Source organism: Bipolaris sorokiniana (genome assembly GCF_000338995.1).
Source record: "Bipolaris sorokiniana ND90Pr unplaced genomic scaffold COCSAscaffold_2, whole genome shotgun sequence".
NCBI lineage: Eukaryota > Fungi > Ascomycota > Dothideomycetes > Pleosporales > Pleosporaceae > Bipolaris > Bipolaris sorokiniana.
This window is the reverse complement of record NW_006911896.1, coordinates 59048-75285: the sequence shown is the minus strand read 5'-3', so window position 1 is coordinate 75285 and position 16238 is coordinate 59048. Positions and strand designations below refer to the sequence as shown.

General features: G+C 45.0%; 4 protein-coding genes across 4 annotated transcripts; 3 read left to right on the top strand and 1 right to left on the bottom strand.

Annotated features, from left to right (window-relative positions):
• Positions 1–219: 219 nt before the first annotated feature.
• COCSADRAFT_132964 (uncharacterized protein) lies at positions 220–1691 on the top strand. Its single transcript, XM_007697471.1, has 3 exons — positions 220–955; positions 1006–1091; positions 1141–1691. Exons 1-3 carry the CDS (start codon positions 416–418, stop codon positions 1652–1654), a joined length of 1140 nt encoding a protein of 379 aa, XP_007695661.1. The 5' UTR covers positions 220–415; the 3' UTR covers positions 1655–1691.
• Positions 1692–5738: 4047 nt separating this feature from the next.
• On the bottom strand, positions 5739–6855 carry COCSADRAFT_22397 (uncharacterized protein; the record flags this gene model as incomplete). Its single annotated transcript, XM_007697164.1, has 4 exons — positions 5739–6009; positions 6073–6242; positions 6574–6716; positions 6804–6855. 4 exons carry the CDS (start codon positions 6853–6855, stop codon positions 5739–5741), a joined length of 636 nt encoding a protein of 211 aa, XP_007695354.1.
• A 2617-nt stretch (positions 6856–9472) lies between these two features.
• Positions 9473–12215, top strand: COCSADRAFT_156377 (uncharacterized protein; the record flags this gene model as incomplete). Its single annotated transcript, XM_007697470.1, has 4 exons — positions 9473–9477; positions 9538–10236; positions 10430–11017; positions 11999–12215. 4 exons carry the CDS (start codon positions 9473–9475, stop codon positions 12213–12215), a joined length of 1509 nt encoding a protein of 502 aa, XP_007695660.1.
• Positions 12216–13952: 1737 nt separating this feature from the next.
• On the top strand, positions 13953–15785 carry COCSADRAFT_156375 (uncharacterized protein; the record flags this gene model as incomplete). Its single annotated transcript, XM_007697469.1, has 4 exons — positions 13953–14605; positions 14664–14875; positions 14923–15524; positions 15759–15785. The coding sequence occupies 4 exons, from the start codon at positions 13953–13955 to the stop codon at positions 15783–15785; spliced, it is 1494 nt and encodes a 497-aa protein (XP_007695659.1).
• Between the last annotated feature and the right edge of the window lie 453 nt (positions 15786–16238).

Sequence of the window (16238 nt, the reverse complement as noted above, 5' to 3'; positions counted from 1 at the left end):
TACGCACATTGTCCAATGTATATATCAATTCTAGTTGTTGTCGCAAGATGGGTGTCGCATACGTCGTAGGTACTGACTCGTAACTACGCGAAGAAGGCTCCGAGAAGAGAACAAGTCTGCGCTTGTCAGGGCAGAATTGGTACGTACCAAGGCTTGCCTGGGACTGTGAGGGCTAGCGGCTCTGCGACCTGAGGCGGGCATGAAACACTGCAACCCTCAGCATCAACGACAGGAGAATAATAAGAAGACCATGGCCCCTGGCATGCCTTTCGCCATTGTTTTTCCTACCGCTGTCTCATTTCTTCTTTTCCTTCCTCGCTAGTTTTTTGCACCGCAGGTCCGGTGCAGAGGTCCGATTCGCGCCCAAGCCCCAAAGACGCGCCAGTAATACGTAGTACGCGCCCCGCCATCCTCGATGCACCAACAAGCTTCCTGTATCGACATGCCCGCCATGCCGTCCGGAATAAAAGAAATCCCTGTCCAGCTCCCGAAGAGCTTCGACCGTCCTGACGAGCCATGGCATCACTACCTTACCATTGACCTGATATGGTACGTCTTCGGGTACACGATATTCCATCCGTTTGTCTCATGGGTCGTCGTCTTGTGCCTCCGGGCGCAATACACACCATATGGTAACCTCGAGATGCGCCTCGCTACTGCCTGGGCTATGCTCATGTCGATCATCGGCATCTTCGGCCTGCTTAGCGACCGCATCGCTTTTGGACCGCCGCGCGAGGTGGATTTGGCTGAAGAGGTCATCGTAGTCACGGGCGGTGTCGAAGGATTGGGCGCACTCTTGGCCGAGACATACGGCATGCGCAATGCCAACATTGCTGTTCTCGACACCAAGAAGGTCGACGACGAAGTCTCTGAGAATACGGGCGTGCTGTACTATGAGTGTGACGTTAGCGATGCAAAACAAGTCGAAGCCGCTGCAGCTCAGATTGTTGAAGATGTAAGCATCTCTCTACTCGGACGCATCGCATTAGATACTGACAACCGTAGCTCGGGGCCCCAACCATTCTCATCAACAATGCAGGCATCATGCAGCCCAAGTCGGTCCTCGATTCGACTGCGGAGGAAGTGGAGAGGTATGCATAAAGCGTCGCCAACATGGACATCTGCTGATACACCAAACAGGACCTTCCGCGTCAACACACTTGCCCACTTCAACACTCTTCGCACATTCGTACCACATATGCTAAAGGAAGGCCGAGGCACCATTGTTACTGTTGCGTCTGTCCTTGGACACCTGGGCGCGGCCAATCTATCCGCCTACACTGCCTCCAAAGCAGCACTCCTGGCGCTCCATCAGTCATTGCGCGCTGAACTTGCGCAGAACCCCGACGCCAAGCATATAAAAACCATCCTTGTAACGCCTGGTCAGATGGGCACACGGATGTTTGCAGACCTCAAGACTCCAAGCAACTTCCTTGCGCCCATTGTCACGCCTGCTGAGATTGGCAAGGACATTATACGCATGATTGAGAAGGGCGATAGTGGAGAGATTGCAGTACCCCTCTACTCAAGATATATCCAAGTCCTTGGTGTACTTCCTTTTGGTGTTCAGCACCTCATCAGGAAATTGAGTGGCATGGACAAAGCAGTAGGCCGCATGAAAGAAGTGAGACAAGAGCCAAAAGAGAAAAAGTAGCTAATGTTTTATCCAAACCCAAATATATGATTCGGATGCCTTAGCATCACAAACATCGTTCTCAATCTCGTAAAGGGCTTCAAGTTGACCAGCACATTCGATTTGCCCAATTGACTGGCCACTACAGTAAGACCCTACCAATATTTCGCCTCATTTCGTCATGCGATGAGCCCCAAGCTCATTAGCGAGTTCAGCACTCGGCGGAGCCAGCGTCGCATAAGATCTTTACGACGATCGCGTGGTTGATTGAGCTATTCCTCTGAACTCCAAATATGCGTTGTGGACAACTACATAGCACTGAGACGGCAGCTTCTATTTGACGCAACCAAAGGAGTCACTATTGACAATTCAAGTGTGATCTTTCGCCAGCCCAACCTAGCACCCTTTCCTTGCCCAGGTAGGTCATACTCATAGCTGTAAGTAGGATTATACTACAGAGTTGCTGTGTACAGGCGTACACCACGATATCTTACCAAGGAAGACGTTATGTCACAATGAGCGAGGTTTACAGAGTGAGTTGAGCGTGTTATCTTGTCTCAACATGCCTTTTACCGCCGTACCATATCCAGTGAATCTTTCGTTGGCGGCAGCGGTACGTAGCTGCTCTTCGCTCGTTCGCCCCTCAGCGCATGTAGCGGTAGCTTCAAGGCGTCCACGAACAACATCCATGATCGCGGCGACATCAGGGCAAAGAGTAATACATGATGGAATACTGCACGATGGTTTAACGCAACAAGAAGAGATGCATACCCTAGATCATCACTTCGCGTTGTGTTGTCAGTGACCAATATCTATTACGGCTGAAGCGCAGTACAATAATACCTTAGTTGCCTATTAGTGCAGGGCGAATCATATTTGATATGATTGGGAGACGTAAGAACTCATTACATATAAGTACATACCATGATTTGTTGCTACTCGCGTCGCGTCTTCTTCTCTTACTGATGTTCAAAATCTTTGCTCGCATCACAAGAACAATATGCGCTACTCTAATAGAACTTAAAGCTTATAATAAGATCTATACAGCGGCCTAAGACTATTTAATTTCTGCGATATCTTAATAGACTATCTAGATAAGCTTAATGACTCCGTATTACAAGCACTTAGTAAATTAAGTAGGAGGTATTAGTATGCTTTCTATTATCTATAGTTACTACTATAACTAAAAACACATTTCCCTCGCGAAAACACCCTGCGCACCGCCGTAGACGAGTGCAAGCAGTTTATCTCTTTCGTCTGGAATATCCTCTTTCAATTTCGCAGGACGTAGCTGACATCTTGGGACTTCCTTACGTCCCACGACTCGAGACTGAGACTGGGGAAGACGGCGAAGCACACTTCTGCCGCCTATCCCAATTCGATATTGATGCATTGCACTCCTGGCTCGGCGAGCATTACCCTACGAGGAACTTCACCAAGATTCGACTCAATATCGCGCATAAAGATCCTCTCAATCTACCAACCTTAGGCTGTGATCCCACTCTTCCTCATCATCTTCCATCCAAGCTCGCTTCGCCTAATGAACAAGATCACAATCGAGAGGATATGTACCTAGTGACTTACTTCTTCTACGGCTCACTAGTCTCGCCATCACGACTATCAAGGCTCTTTGCGATTACCTCACCTCAGCCTCCCCGCCTTGAACCTGCAACTTTACTAGATGGCAAGATATTGACATGGGTGGGTGCATATCGAGCATTGGTTAATTGTCCCGGGAAAAGAGTGGATAGATATGTATATCCAGTAATGTCCACAGATCAAGAAGATGCGTTGAGGCTAGTTATACGAAGGGGATAGTTATGAAGTCGTACGTGCGAGTATCATGTTGGAGGGGAAGGAGATGGAAGTAAGGAAATTCCGGTTTTGTGGGTTCGAAGATGAGTTGGCTTGGTGAAAGACCGATGAAAAACATAGTTTCACTCATAACAGCGTTACTCAAGCTATATAGTTCTGCCTTACCCCCCCGGCCCTAAGCTGTGTTTTCATGCTCAGGAGTCCACGAACTTCCTGATTGACTGCATGGTGCGTGCTACTCTGATCCAATCTCTACCCTAATTCGATGTGGGCGAGAGTTGTTTACCATCGTAATCATGGAGTTTTGGAGGTTTGGATATTCGATCCGTGATCTATCTTGCTGGGATTAACAGGACAAAAAAGCCATGTTTTGGTCTTTACGTGTATTACAGGCCGACGTGCCAATTGCACTAAGCTTTTAGATTAAAGGTGACAGTCAAAACACTCATAGCTACATACTTATATCTGCTTCAGCTGTGCGAGCCAGTAGATGCGAAGATGACTAGCTAGAAACATACAACAAGGCCGTTTCGGACCCTGCTCATCTCATATTGCATTTAGGAAGTATATGCTACAACTTCTTATAGCAGACATGGCAACCTTGTGCGATACGATGCTACTCGATCTCGAGACAAGATTTGGTAACTCTGCCACGATCGCCTCAGAAAGCCATTGTGATTAAGGTCGTGCCTTTCTTCCATCACACGATGCCACAATAAGCCTATTTACATATATAGATTACTATATACGTAAATTACTTAAATTTTCATCCCCAGTATTCCAACATACATTGGTGGAGTACTCTATCTCCTGGGACAGAAGTAATTCTAGCTCTTCATCTCTTGTCTGACTTAGGCTATTCATGGCCTCAAGTTCCTCATGAGTACGTGTTGATAACCCGAAAACAGATTCTATAGTTACGAGCGATAGATTGGAATGTGGGGTACTCGCGTTCGGTGGAGCATGTTCAGCATTGCTTGCATCCTGTGGGCGCGCCGAATGCTACGCAAGTTGTGTTGCAGACAGGGACGACTTTGCATGCGGGACGGTGGCAGCTAGATTGTATTATCGGGGAGCGAGAGGTGCATACTGGGCATTGGTTCATAGATTCCTTTTGGCCCGCTCTCATGCGTGCTTCAACTGCATCTTTTTGTTGTTATTATCGTCGGGTTCAGCGGGTGCAGCGCTCTAGACTCCAAACCGTTGACCCAGTGTGCTCATGATTTAAAACTTCAAAAACAAATATCATCGTAGCCCACTTGCACTTCGTATCAGATGTTCGCCCCAGTGCTTCCTAGTGTGTATACACCTAATTGAAGAATCTTAAGCTATGATCTTGGATACACTTAGTCAATGTGATGGCTGATAAATGTGGATATACTAAATTTCAAGCTGCTTGAATGTAGAGACAGATACGGCAGCTATGTGGTATGTAGAATGATGGAGTAATACGATATAGTCGGCATTGGCAGTCTAATTGTGTAGTAAAAGCTCTTCTCTGTATCATACGACAAATTTTACTGCCAATATGAAAGGCTAGACCCGGACCATCCAGTTGGTTTCATTACCCTTGACAACGGTAATAATCGGTTCGGTTTAGAATGTACAGATAGTAAAGATATAGACGACTTGTTCACATTCCATGAGCGATTGCGGTTTCACCCCGGTGTACGACATTCTACAAAATCAGTCATCATTAGTATGTCCTACCAGGTGGCCCACCCCATCCACATCATTCTAACGCGCCCCACAAAGCCCTGTATAATCTTAAACAAAAGGAAATACATAAATAGAGTGACTTCCTCTGATAGATATCTCACTCTTCGGCATCATTTTCTACCTACGCAAAGAAATCTCTCATTAACACCAACAACAACAACCGCTATCATGAAGTTCCAACTTCTTCCACTACTCTCTGTATTACTTGCCGTTGTTACAGCTGCTCCAGCTGCCCTTCCTGGAGGCGACCCACACTGTGTTAGTGATACTTGTTGTGGTGTGGATGGACAAGTTGCATCCGGTCCTCAGGTAAGTACTCTGATTCTATCTCCCTTAGGTGTATAATGCACTTCTTTCATAGTATAGAGAGTGCTGATCATCTTATATAGTGTTCCAACTGTTTTTGTGTTCAAGGGAAGAAGTAGTTTATAATAGAAAGGAAAAAAGAGGCGGACCTACTATGTCTACTGCTCATTATACAGTATTCTCTGTATACGAAAAGCCAAATCTTAGTTTTTAGTAGATATCAAACTTATCATTTCTTAATTTCAATATATAAAGAGCCCAAGATCTACTGCATACTGTCTTGCGATTCAAGAAGATCTACATATTGACTAACAACATTTTGAATCATTTCTTCGCTTCCAAGGAATTTGCCGAATGCCGCTTCAGAATTGTTAACATCGAAAGAAATAAGGATATCATCGTTCCTCGCGTCTGGAAAACGCTCGCGAATGATGGGAACAAATTCTTTCCAAGGGACGTTCTGGCCGCTATGCCCAGCTAGGATAAAATTATCACAACCCTTCGCGTTTTCTGGCTCCAAGAAAAGAACATAAGCTCTTGCAACGTCAGAGAGATGGACTTGTGCAGTTATGCGGGGGATGTTCGACAAAATTCCTCACGCTGTCAATATCACTCCATTATTGGATCCACATCGATCTGTATCTACCATTTCTTCAGCCGAGCTGTACAGCTCATTGGCGCCCTGGACGTAACCCAGCAGCATGTGTATCACATCGAAATAAGGCTTTTTGGTTTCGATGAACTTAAGTGCCGCATAGTACGCCATAGCCTTTGATTATTGGTATGCCAAATATGCACTACCCGCCTTCTTCGCTGTCTCAGCGTCTAGTAATGGGATAATGTCTAGGGATGCAATTGGTGAGTTGAGTCTGGTACATATCTAACTTTAACCTACTACCAGTTGGACCGGGGCGTGCATATTCAGTTATGCCACAGGTAGAAGTGACAACAATTTGTTTCACGCTTGGTTCGTTGGCTGCAACAGTAAACAGATTCAAGGTACCCCTCTTAGCCGAATCGTAAAAATGCTTTTGTCAGTCACACTATTTCTCTTAGTTCCAAGTAACCATGATGAGAGGCTATTCTAGAAGCTAACTTACATCTCTGTCAAGTTTTAACGGGATAGGTGTGGCAACATGGATAACACCGCTTACGCCCTTGATAGCTTCTTTCAGTCCACTGGGCTCTTGCAAGTCTGAAATAAGCACAAACTCAACATCTTCTAGATGTTTCTGTAGAGTTGCTGTATGCTTCAGTTTGTCAATTTGTTCTTGTCGACGATGGACGATACGTGTTCAGTAGTCGTGTTGAAGGCGAGCAACGAGTGTACCAAAACCAACATGGCTGGCAGCACCAGTGATTAGAACAAGATCTTTGGCCATTGTTACACCTGCCGGGATAAATGGATAATGTAAAGGTGGGATCCGCTATGTGTTCCTATGGAACCTGGGGCGGTTTATAACTTCGCTGTTTGAGGTCTTGTTGCATTTGCGGATATAAGCTCCGATCCTTATGTAAATCCAATTGTGGGATGCATTGGTCGTCGCAAAGACTAGCTCTGCGCTGACGTGATCTGGCAATGACTCAATGCCGATCGTACAAGGTCTGGGTCTACAACCTGCAGCTCCACAGTTTCGAAAACAGGGTTCAACACTTTATGTGTAATACTGGTTCAAGCGATTAATAGATTAAATCAAACTAGACTAGGGCCTTCCGAGCTTCTAACGAGATCGACGCGCAGCAATGCGCAAGATTGCCGTATTTGAACGCTTGCATCAGTGAGTCTTTACGACTATGGCCTCCGCTTGCAGGCAAGTTCATGAGCCGTCGCTCTCCTGGTACCATGGTTGATGGATACTGGGTCCCTTTTGGAACTCAGGTATACATTGATCGTATACTGTCTAGCGCTCCCTAATGCTTTTGTCGATCCTGACAAGTTTCTTCTTCAGCGTTTCTTGCAGCACAAGGACGTCGGTAAGTACCAGCACGATCTCCATGAGGTTTACAAGCCCTTTTCTTCTGGTCCAAGGGTTTGTATCGGAAGAGAAATGGCATTGCAGTCGCTACGGTTAACTACTGCGAAATTGCTGTTCAAGCATGACATTGAGTTCACGAGTCCAGATTGTTTCATCTGGGAACGAGACTGCAAGAGCTCGGCATTATGGGCAGATTACCGTTTACCGGTACGTATTAGAGTCGTTGAGCGCCGACTTGATACTATCTGAGTAGCATAACTATCAAGAAACTTCTCTCATTATTGTCTGGTCTATTTGCTTCCGTGCCATCAGTGCATCAAATTCAGTTGTCCTCATTTTTTATAACAGGAGCGTATCATAACGTAGCAAGCCTTCAATCATTACCTAGGTCAGTGTGTACACATGTTAGAGAAGAATTATTTATTATCGATGATAGAGCCACACATAGATATCACTAAGCTTAAAGCCTTTATCTAATATTTGAACGCATATTCCATTACTAATATTAAGCTTGCTATAGTTCTTCCTTGTTCTGCAGAGTAGCTTAGCTTGTTGTTTTAATTAATTATAAAAGTGAAATGCATAAAGACCTATTTTTACGTCGAGCTACTCTTATATTTGTGTAACATGAGCAAATAAAGAAAGCATATGCGCAGGCTCGTGGTTACGAGGTTGGCCTGCTAATAGAAGAGATTATATACCCTAGAGAGATGAGCTAGGAATAACTTGGGTATGAAATTAACATATTTTAGGTATCTAGTAATACGTTGCAAGAGACAAAGAGGACATTACTGTACTTTTTGGATGTTAGACTGAAGCAGGGACTGCGGCCGTTATGTTGCCGGAAATGGCAATGCCTAAAATCTTACAGACGCTAAATATAGTTATTTCTATGCTTAGATTTTAAGCTATCTTTCAGATTTCTGCGGCAACTTCCGCAATATGATCTAGATGGGTCTTTAGTGTTTAGCTATGCAAGGTATGCCTAACATACCTGAGTATCTGAAACCAGGGTACCTAACTACGACTATCAAGAGAGGTAGCTGCGCAAGCTCAAACACCGCTTCTTCACCATAGGTAGATATGCAACAAAACGTATTATACCTATCTATCTTAGAAACTAATCTCTTGGGAAACATAAAAGCTCAGTCTGAATAAGAGGGAATCTCGCCTATCGCAAATCATCTTCTCCTACTACCATCCTCTTTCCAACCAGCAAACCTCAACTAAAATGTACTTACTTCAAGACCATATAACGGAACTCACCAACAGCGCTGGTATCAATCGAGCAAAGAATGACACATAGCTTGAAAAATACGATAGTCTTCGGATTGATATATGAAGGTACTCTGAGAGAATACACAGCGATATCATAAAGGCATCGGGATCATTCACAACTCTTGAGGTTCGACGGATTATCTATGACCATGAGGCAAATCTGGCAATCGAGCGCGTCATGAAGGTAAAATTGTCTTAGTTTGATCGATATAGAAACACTGTTCACTATATTAGCAATCACCTAGGATTGGGCAAATTACATTGGTGATGGCCAAGGGTTTCTCACTCTGAACGCTTGTAGTAGTTTAAGTAACATGTATTCGTTCACCTTTATCGAATCCCCGCAAGACAGATTGGATGTAGCTGCGTACTGGGGTGATCTTGGACTCCTCTAAGACGGTATGGCCGCTTTTTCGTCACTAACCCTATTCGGCACTAATAATTTTCTAGAGCACACTGAAGCTGCCGAAGAAAAACAAGCTTGGGTGAAACATGGTGCCTTCGCAGCAGCTATCAACTTCCATCAGCCTACATGTAACCAAGGGCAACAGTGGCATAGAGTCTTGGGTATGAAATGTATGGCTGCAGAGAGTATGCTCAAGGGCATGAACATTGATCGAGAGCGATGCTTATACATGGTGGATAAGTATCGTACTGAGTGGGTAGATGTTGTTGAGAAACCAAGACCTGAGGAAGGCTTCTCTAGCTTGCAAGAGCATACGAAATACAGCAGCCAAAAATTTGGATGGGGTAAGCAAGAACAAATCTACAGCATAAACAACAGGTGACTGACCACTAACGGTTTGACAGTGCATTCTGGCCGATGCTGTCCTTTTCTATGGGCTATGAACCAGCTGCCCAAGAACATGATCTTGTACAGCATGTTTTGGAACCTATCGAGGAGGGCATCTGCTTGACCAACGACTACTGGAGCTGGGAAAGGGAGCTTTCCGACCACCTTACCAACGGAAACCGCATCAATAACAGTGTGGATGTTGCAATGCGAATATTGAATCTTGATCAAGCGACTGCGAAAGAGTGGCTGAAAGAACGTCTCATTGGTCTGGAGTGCGAATATGTGCAATATAAAGTGGAATTTTACCAAGAGCATCCAAATTTGTCATTGGAACTCCGAAGATGGATCGAATTAGCCGGCTCCATCATGAGAGGTATGCACTATTGGGCGTCGTCACGTGCATGCCACCATGGCTGGAAAGAGCATCGTGAACAAGCGCAGAACACTCCACTTACACAAGACGGTGCCCAGTCATGCACTCATAACACAATCGAGTTTGAAGACAACTCTTCCGATCAATGCTCTACAGCCTCGACTTCTTTGACTACCCCAGACCTTGTGAATGAGTTCGAGATTGATAAGAACATTGGTTCCGAAGGACTCAATCAAATTATTGAACTCGGAGGCACATCTAATCAGAACCCTACTCAGAACGAGAATGACAGGGTGTTGATGAGGCCAATCAAATACATCGCCTCATACCTCCAAATGGTGTACGGTCAATGCTAGTTGAGGCTTTTAACTTGTGGCTGGAGGTTCCCGAAAATCCTATGCATGTCATTAAAAAATCGTAGCCGACCTTCACAATGCATCCTTGATACTGGATGACATTGAGGACGATTCGGATCTGCGCTGCGGATAAACGGCAACTCATCTTGTCTTTGGATAAGTACAAGCTATCAATAGCGACAACTTTATGTTCGTACGTGCGGTCCGGGAAGCTTCTGGGTTGAAGAACGAAGTTGCAGTCCTTCTATTGTTAGACGGTCTTGAACGCATGTATCAGGGGCAAACCTTGGACTTGTACTGGAAGCATACAATGATGTGTCCGAGCATCTCCGAGTATCTCCATATGGTCGATTGTAAAACCGGTGGTCTTTTTCGCATGTTGCTTCAGCTTGCCAAATCAGAGAACACTGTGAGCTACCCCTCAAACCTGGGCTTGGATACTATCGTCCTTCTTTTCGGTCATTTCTTTCAGATCCGTGATGACTACATGAACCTTTGCTCTGTTGAATACGGAAAACAGAAAGGCTCTTGTGAAAACTTCGATGAAGGGGAATTTTCCTATCCTCTGATCCAACTTTTTGACTTGCTTCCAGAATGCAAAGATGAAGTTGTTGGTATTCTGAAGCTGAGCCGCCGACCTAACCAGAAACTCCCTGAACATGCGAAGCAGCAGATACTTGATCGAATGCACGCTTCTAGCGCGATGGATGCGACACGCTCTTTCTTGCGGGCTCTGGAGGAGAAGATCGATAAAGAGGTTGAGAAGTTAGATACTGCATTTGGGGATCCAATCCTATGCTGTGTCTACTTATTGAAAGACTTATTCGAGATAGGTCGCTAGATTTCAATGCTATAAACCATCTCTGAAAAGCTAAAAACTACCTTCAGCCATTTCCTGGGCGCTTTCTATAGCGTTTTTACTTTCTATTTTACGCGTGTAGAAGAATTATTATATTGCAACTTTATGTAAGACTCACGAAATGCTTCCACAACACCCAGCGATATGTTCTCAATATATTGTGGTGTTGTATCACGTGATTAGATCGTGGGTATATAGAGCGATTTTCTTTCGTACGTAGATAGGGACCTTCTTTAATCAATCCTTTAGCAGCGATTAGATTCCAGCTTTGTTCTATCATGATTGCAGGTCTCCCCTTGATCTTTTGAGCTCCATCATGTATCGTGCCGCAATATTCAGCCCTCCTGACAATCGTTTGCACTAGAATGCCGCGTTGATTTCTCCTGGTGTGGTCGGTTCAGTTGGTCAGATACCGTAGTTTCTTTCAACACGTCTCTTGCTGATCGAAAGCTCTTCATAGATTACTAGAAATGCACTCCTCATATTGTGTTCATGAAACCACCCTCCATGCAGCGTTTTGATTCCCAAACATGAGATGGCTGATCCTGTTGGATTTGTTTGGAGGATTTCAAATTGGCAAGTTGTTTCCCACCGACATCCCTGTCACAAATTATGATCGTATGGTCATTCGACCCAGTTACTACCTCCATTCTTGTTTCCTTCGAATGTCGCGTTGCATAGATTTCAAAGAAACAGCTTTGGAGTCATCCCTTTTGGTGCAATAACGTAAACCCTGTAAAGATCAATATGGGTTCGGTATACTATGGTCGTACGTACAAGATTGCTAATGCATCTTGCGTTACGATGAACCAATGAAAATTCGCTAGACTAGCGGCAGCTGGAGAGCGTACGGCATTCGAAGGAGTCTTGTCTAATCGAGAAATCAGGGACATGGTCAATAACGGTACCACACTGTGTCTAAACAGGACTGTAATGGTAAAGTACATGAACTATGCTGGCGACAGCTGGGTTGGCTATGATGATGTCGAAACCATCGCGATGAAGGAGGATTTTGCTAACTCCATGTGTCTTGGTGGTACAACGATCTGGTCCATCGGTTTTGACGCAAGTGCTGGCGGTGGCGGAGGTTCAGAGCTCGTCTAGGTAAGTTTCACCCATTATACTCTTTGGCTTCGAAGTTGTGCTGAAATTATGCGTCCAAGGTTGGTCCTTAAATTTGGAACACTGAAGAACCTACGATAACATGTGAGTTTCCTTGCACGGTAGTCCTACCGCCGTATACAAAGGTCACGACCACCCAGCAGTGCCCTCCTGTCACCGTGACAGAGCCCGGCTTTACCACCACTGTTACACAACCGCCAGTGGTGGTCGCAGTCATTTGTATTTCTACGCTGGTCGTCGAATGTGGAAGCAGACAAACTACAAATCCCAATGTACCTGCAACAGTCATCACTATCCTTACACTGTATACTACACCAGTATGGCCGGATTTTACTGTTGTAGATCCTGCTGGCAAAACCATAATAACCTGCGCATCCGGATCTTCACTTTCATTTCCACCTGAATACACCTCTAGCATTGGAGACATCGCGTTCATTTCTGGGCTCCCCCGGTGACCTACAACTACTCCCTACTCCACACGCCTTGCCCTTACACTAATGCGGCCATGCTTTGTCCGCCCTACATTGAAGATAACACCGATGGTAGTGACGAAGGTCTCAAAGGTGACGATTGCGACCCAGACAGCGGTGGCGGTGGATGCAAACTAGGCCTGCTCTGTAAAATGTGTGCTGGTGTTGACTGCATTAAATGTCTGGACCTCGACTGTTTCAGTTGCCGTGGTCCTGTCTACAACATCAGCAGTGGTGCCAATTACTTCGGGTGTAAAGGCCCCACGTGAACGACTTGTAAAGGAAAAGATTGCAACGCATGCAGCAAGCCCAACTGTAAAAACTGCATCGAATCCTCTTGCACAACACCTTGAGCTATCTGACTCCCTTCAGTGTCCGATTGGCGGCGGTGGCGGCGAAGAGCCTCAAGAAGAAGAGGTTCATGAGAACTAGACGAACGAAATGTGCATACCAGTCAATCTATTAGAGGATGCCGAACCCGGCATACCGTATGACCCGGGTTCACCAGATGGCGGATCTGGCGGATGATTTGGTAATCAGCCCGCACCGACACCTGAACAATCTGCTGATACCTTAAGGAATTCCATAAAGTGCTATCATAATGGCCAAGCTGCATCTAGAGGCAGCCTCGTTTTTTTCACTGAACAACCCTACGAAGAATTCGTCTTTAAAAGCGGTGATTACAACGCTGTGTATCTCAACTTCGGCAGGAGAAGTATATATCTAAATACAGTTTCATACACTACAGCTAGTAGTGTGATAAAGATATCTTTCTTCTAGAGAATAATGCCAAAGCTATTTTGTAGTAAGAAAAACCTTCGTGTTTGTACAATTCCAGTTATGTAATGACGGAGCGTCTTGACCTTCTATGCCAAGCTCTATGCCAAGAGTACCAATATTTTTACCCCGCAGTAGATACTGCTTGGTATTCGAAAACATGTGTTTTCCCGCAGATTTTTCGCTTTAAACACCTATTTTGGGTGCATTTCCGTCGTTAGATACTTAAATGATATCTGATATTGAGCGGCCCTTTTCTATCTAAGTATGTCATTGTGAAAAAGGAAGCTCTTCTCGGCATCAACTGGCTGCTTACAATATCACATGAATGAAAAAAACGGGATTCAGCTTGCTATGAGTGCTATAAGTAGCTAGAATATCTTGCTCATAAGACAAACTGTTGAACTCATCTTACACTTACTGGAAACAATCGAAGAGTAAAAAACAGTGGGGGCTTTTCACCAGCATAATCATGCCTCAAGCTCGATTTGCACTCCTTGCTTCGTTGTTTTCAACAATTGTCTTTTCTGACCCTTTCAATACCTTCGACGGTCCAGGTTTCCCTGCGTGTCGCGAAGTCGCAAAAGTCTACGATCCAAACACCGTAGAGGAGACAATTGATATTGTCCGCACAGCTGCTAGCAATGGCACACCTATCAGAGCGTCAGGTAAAGGCCACATGTGGTATGATACCATGTGTTCTGATGATCCATCGACTGTGATTGTCCGGACCGAACAGCTCAACCGCATCAGCGAATTCGACCTTCCGGTCGGGGCACAAGATGGTTCCGTGATGATTGAGGCAGGCGTTACATTTTTCCAGCTTGCTGAGTATCTTCATCTGAACAACGCAAGCATGGGTTATACACTAGTGAACTGGAACATAACATTGGCAGGGAGTATTGCAATGGGTGCCCATCGGAGCAGCCTTCGCGAGGACAGTATGGTAGCTGCAGGTGCGTTGGAGCTGCACATAATCGACGGAAATGGCGGCCTTCGTGTGATCAAGAGGTCCGATAGCGACGAATGGCTTGCTGCATCTACCTCACTGGGTCTACTTGGAGTCATTGCCAAAGTAAAGTTCAAGATCTATCCGGATTTCAAGGTTTATGCTAAGCAAGACATGTGAGTACTCCGTTGTCCGTCTGGATAATTGTCTATACTGGATTGACTAACTGCCTAGTCTCGCTGAGAATAAAGTAATTAACGGTGACATCTATGGACTGATTGCGCCGTACGGAACTGCAAACCTTTGGTGGTGGCCCTATCTGCGCAAGTTTCACCATCGTTATTACGATCCGATTCCGGCAGGGTTGTCCGATCAAGAAGGCTTTCAATCAACCTTTAGTGTCACAAAGACTGAAGCTGATTTTGCAGCAGGTCTGCTAAACTCTGGTCAGTGTTGGGCAAAATTATGATGCACATTTACTTATATTTAGAAGGCAAGTTCCTACCTACGTCTAACATGGCTGCTGAGACATTATTCTTTGCATTATGGTCACCACCGAACTTCCGTGATAAGAGAACAGACAAACCAATCTTAACTTGGCCGGTATACGGCTGGAACTATGACGTGTTGATCGGCGGACTCTATCCTGGTTACGGAACACAATGGGACCTTGGAATTCGAGGTTTGACTCTTGAGCTTGCGTTCCCGGTCACAATGGCAAATGATGTGCTTAAGCATGTGCGAGAGGCATTCGACAACGAACTCAAGAAAGGGATTGTGATGACATCCACGTATCGTTCTGGTATAAATATCAAGTTCGGCAAGCCTTACAATGACTTACTTGGACAAGTCTCCACTGGCACTGAGGACGGTGCAGACTGGACAAAAGGCGCTATGATGTTCGACTTTCCAACTTTCAAACCTAACTGGGGTGATGGCAAAAGGTTTAACGAGGGTTTCTATGACAGGCTGGCGAAAGGCCTAATCGAACGATTTCCATGTCGACCACACTGGACTAAGAATACAAGAGATATCTTCAATCTGACGATGGCAAACAACAAGATCGATTCAGAACACCTCAGAAGATTCAAGAGTGTAAGAGAGAAATTTGATCCAAAAGGAATATTCCGAAGTATAGTAGGAGAAACTCTTGGACTATATTAGTAGATTAGCTATGTAATAACTAGCCTTTAATTAACATGATTAAGTGAGTGAGCTAAGGTACTAGGATAGGCTTAAATGCATAAGCGTGCTGTGGAAAGGATTAGCTAACTAACGACAAGCGATAAACGCTATTCTAAACTCAAGGTACATCCTGATTAATTCTAGGCACTCTCAATTAGAGACCTATACTAGACACGTTTATAGATAGTATCGAAGATTCTCTCTAGTTATACAATCACTATAATAATTATTAAGTACTAATAGAAGTAGTAGGGAGAAAAAATGTCTAAGGTACGTAGCCCACTTAAATACTACAGCCACGCGTCAAAAGTTTTGCAAGTCAAGCTGCCCCACCAAAACCCCACTCCCCACCGTCCACATTTTGAATACCTCCCACTAACGCTACAGCGCACCAATTCAATCATAGAATGTCGCAAACTACTTGCCGTCGCCAAAATATGACAATAGAGGAGCGAAATATTGCAATTGGCATGTTACGTGGTGGTTGTACTGCAACTGAAGTTGCAGCTATCTTTTTACGCGCGCTCTCTACCATCACCCGCCTCCACTAAAAGTTCAACACCACCTTAACGATAGCAGATAGACCTTACAGCGGCCGGCTACAGATACTTTTAAGGCACTAGA

Coding starts and splice junctions, on each gene's coding strand:
- COCSADRAFT_132964 (XM_007697471.1), top strand. CDS start 416: ATGCACCAACAAGCTTCCTGTATCGACATGCCCGCCATGCCGTCCGGA. Junction 956..1,005: donor CAGCTCAGATTGTTGAAGAT/GTAAGCATCTCT, acceptor TGACAACCGTAG/CTCGGGGCCCCAACCATTCT. Junction 1,092..1,140: donor ACTGCGGAGGAAGTGGAGAG/GTATGCATAAAG, acceptor TACACCAAACAG/GACCTTCCGCGTCAACACAC.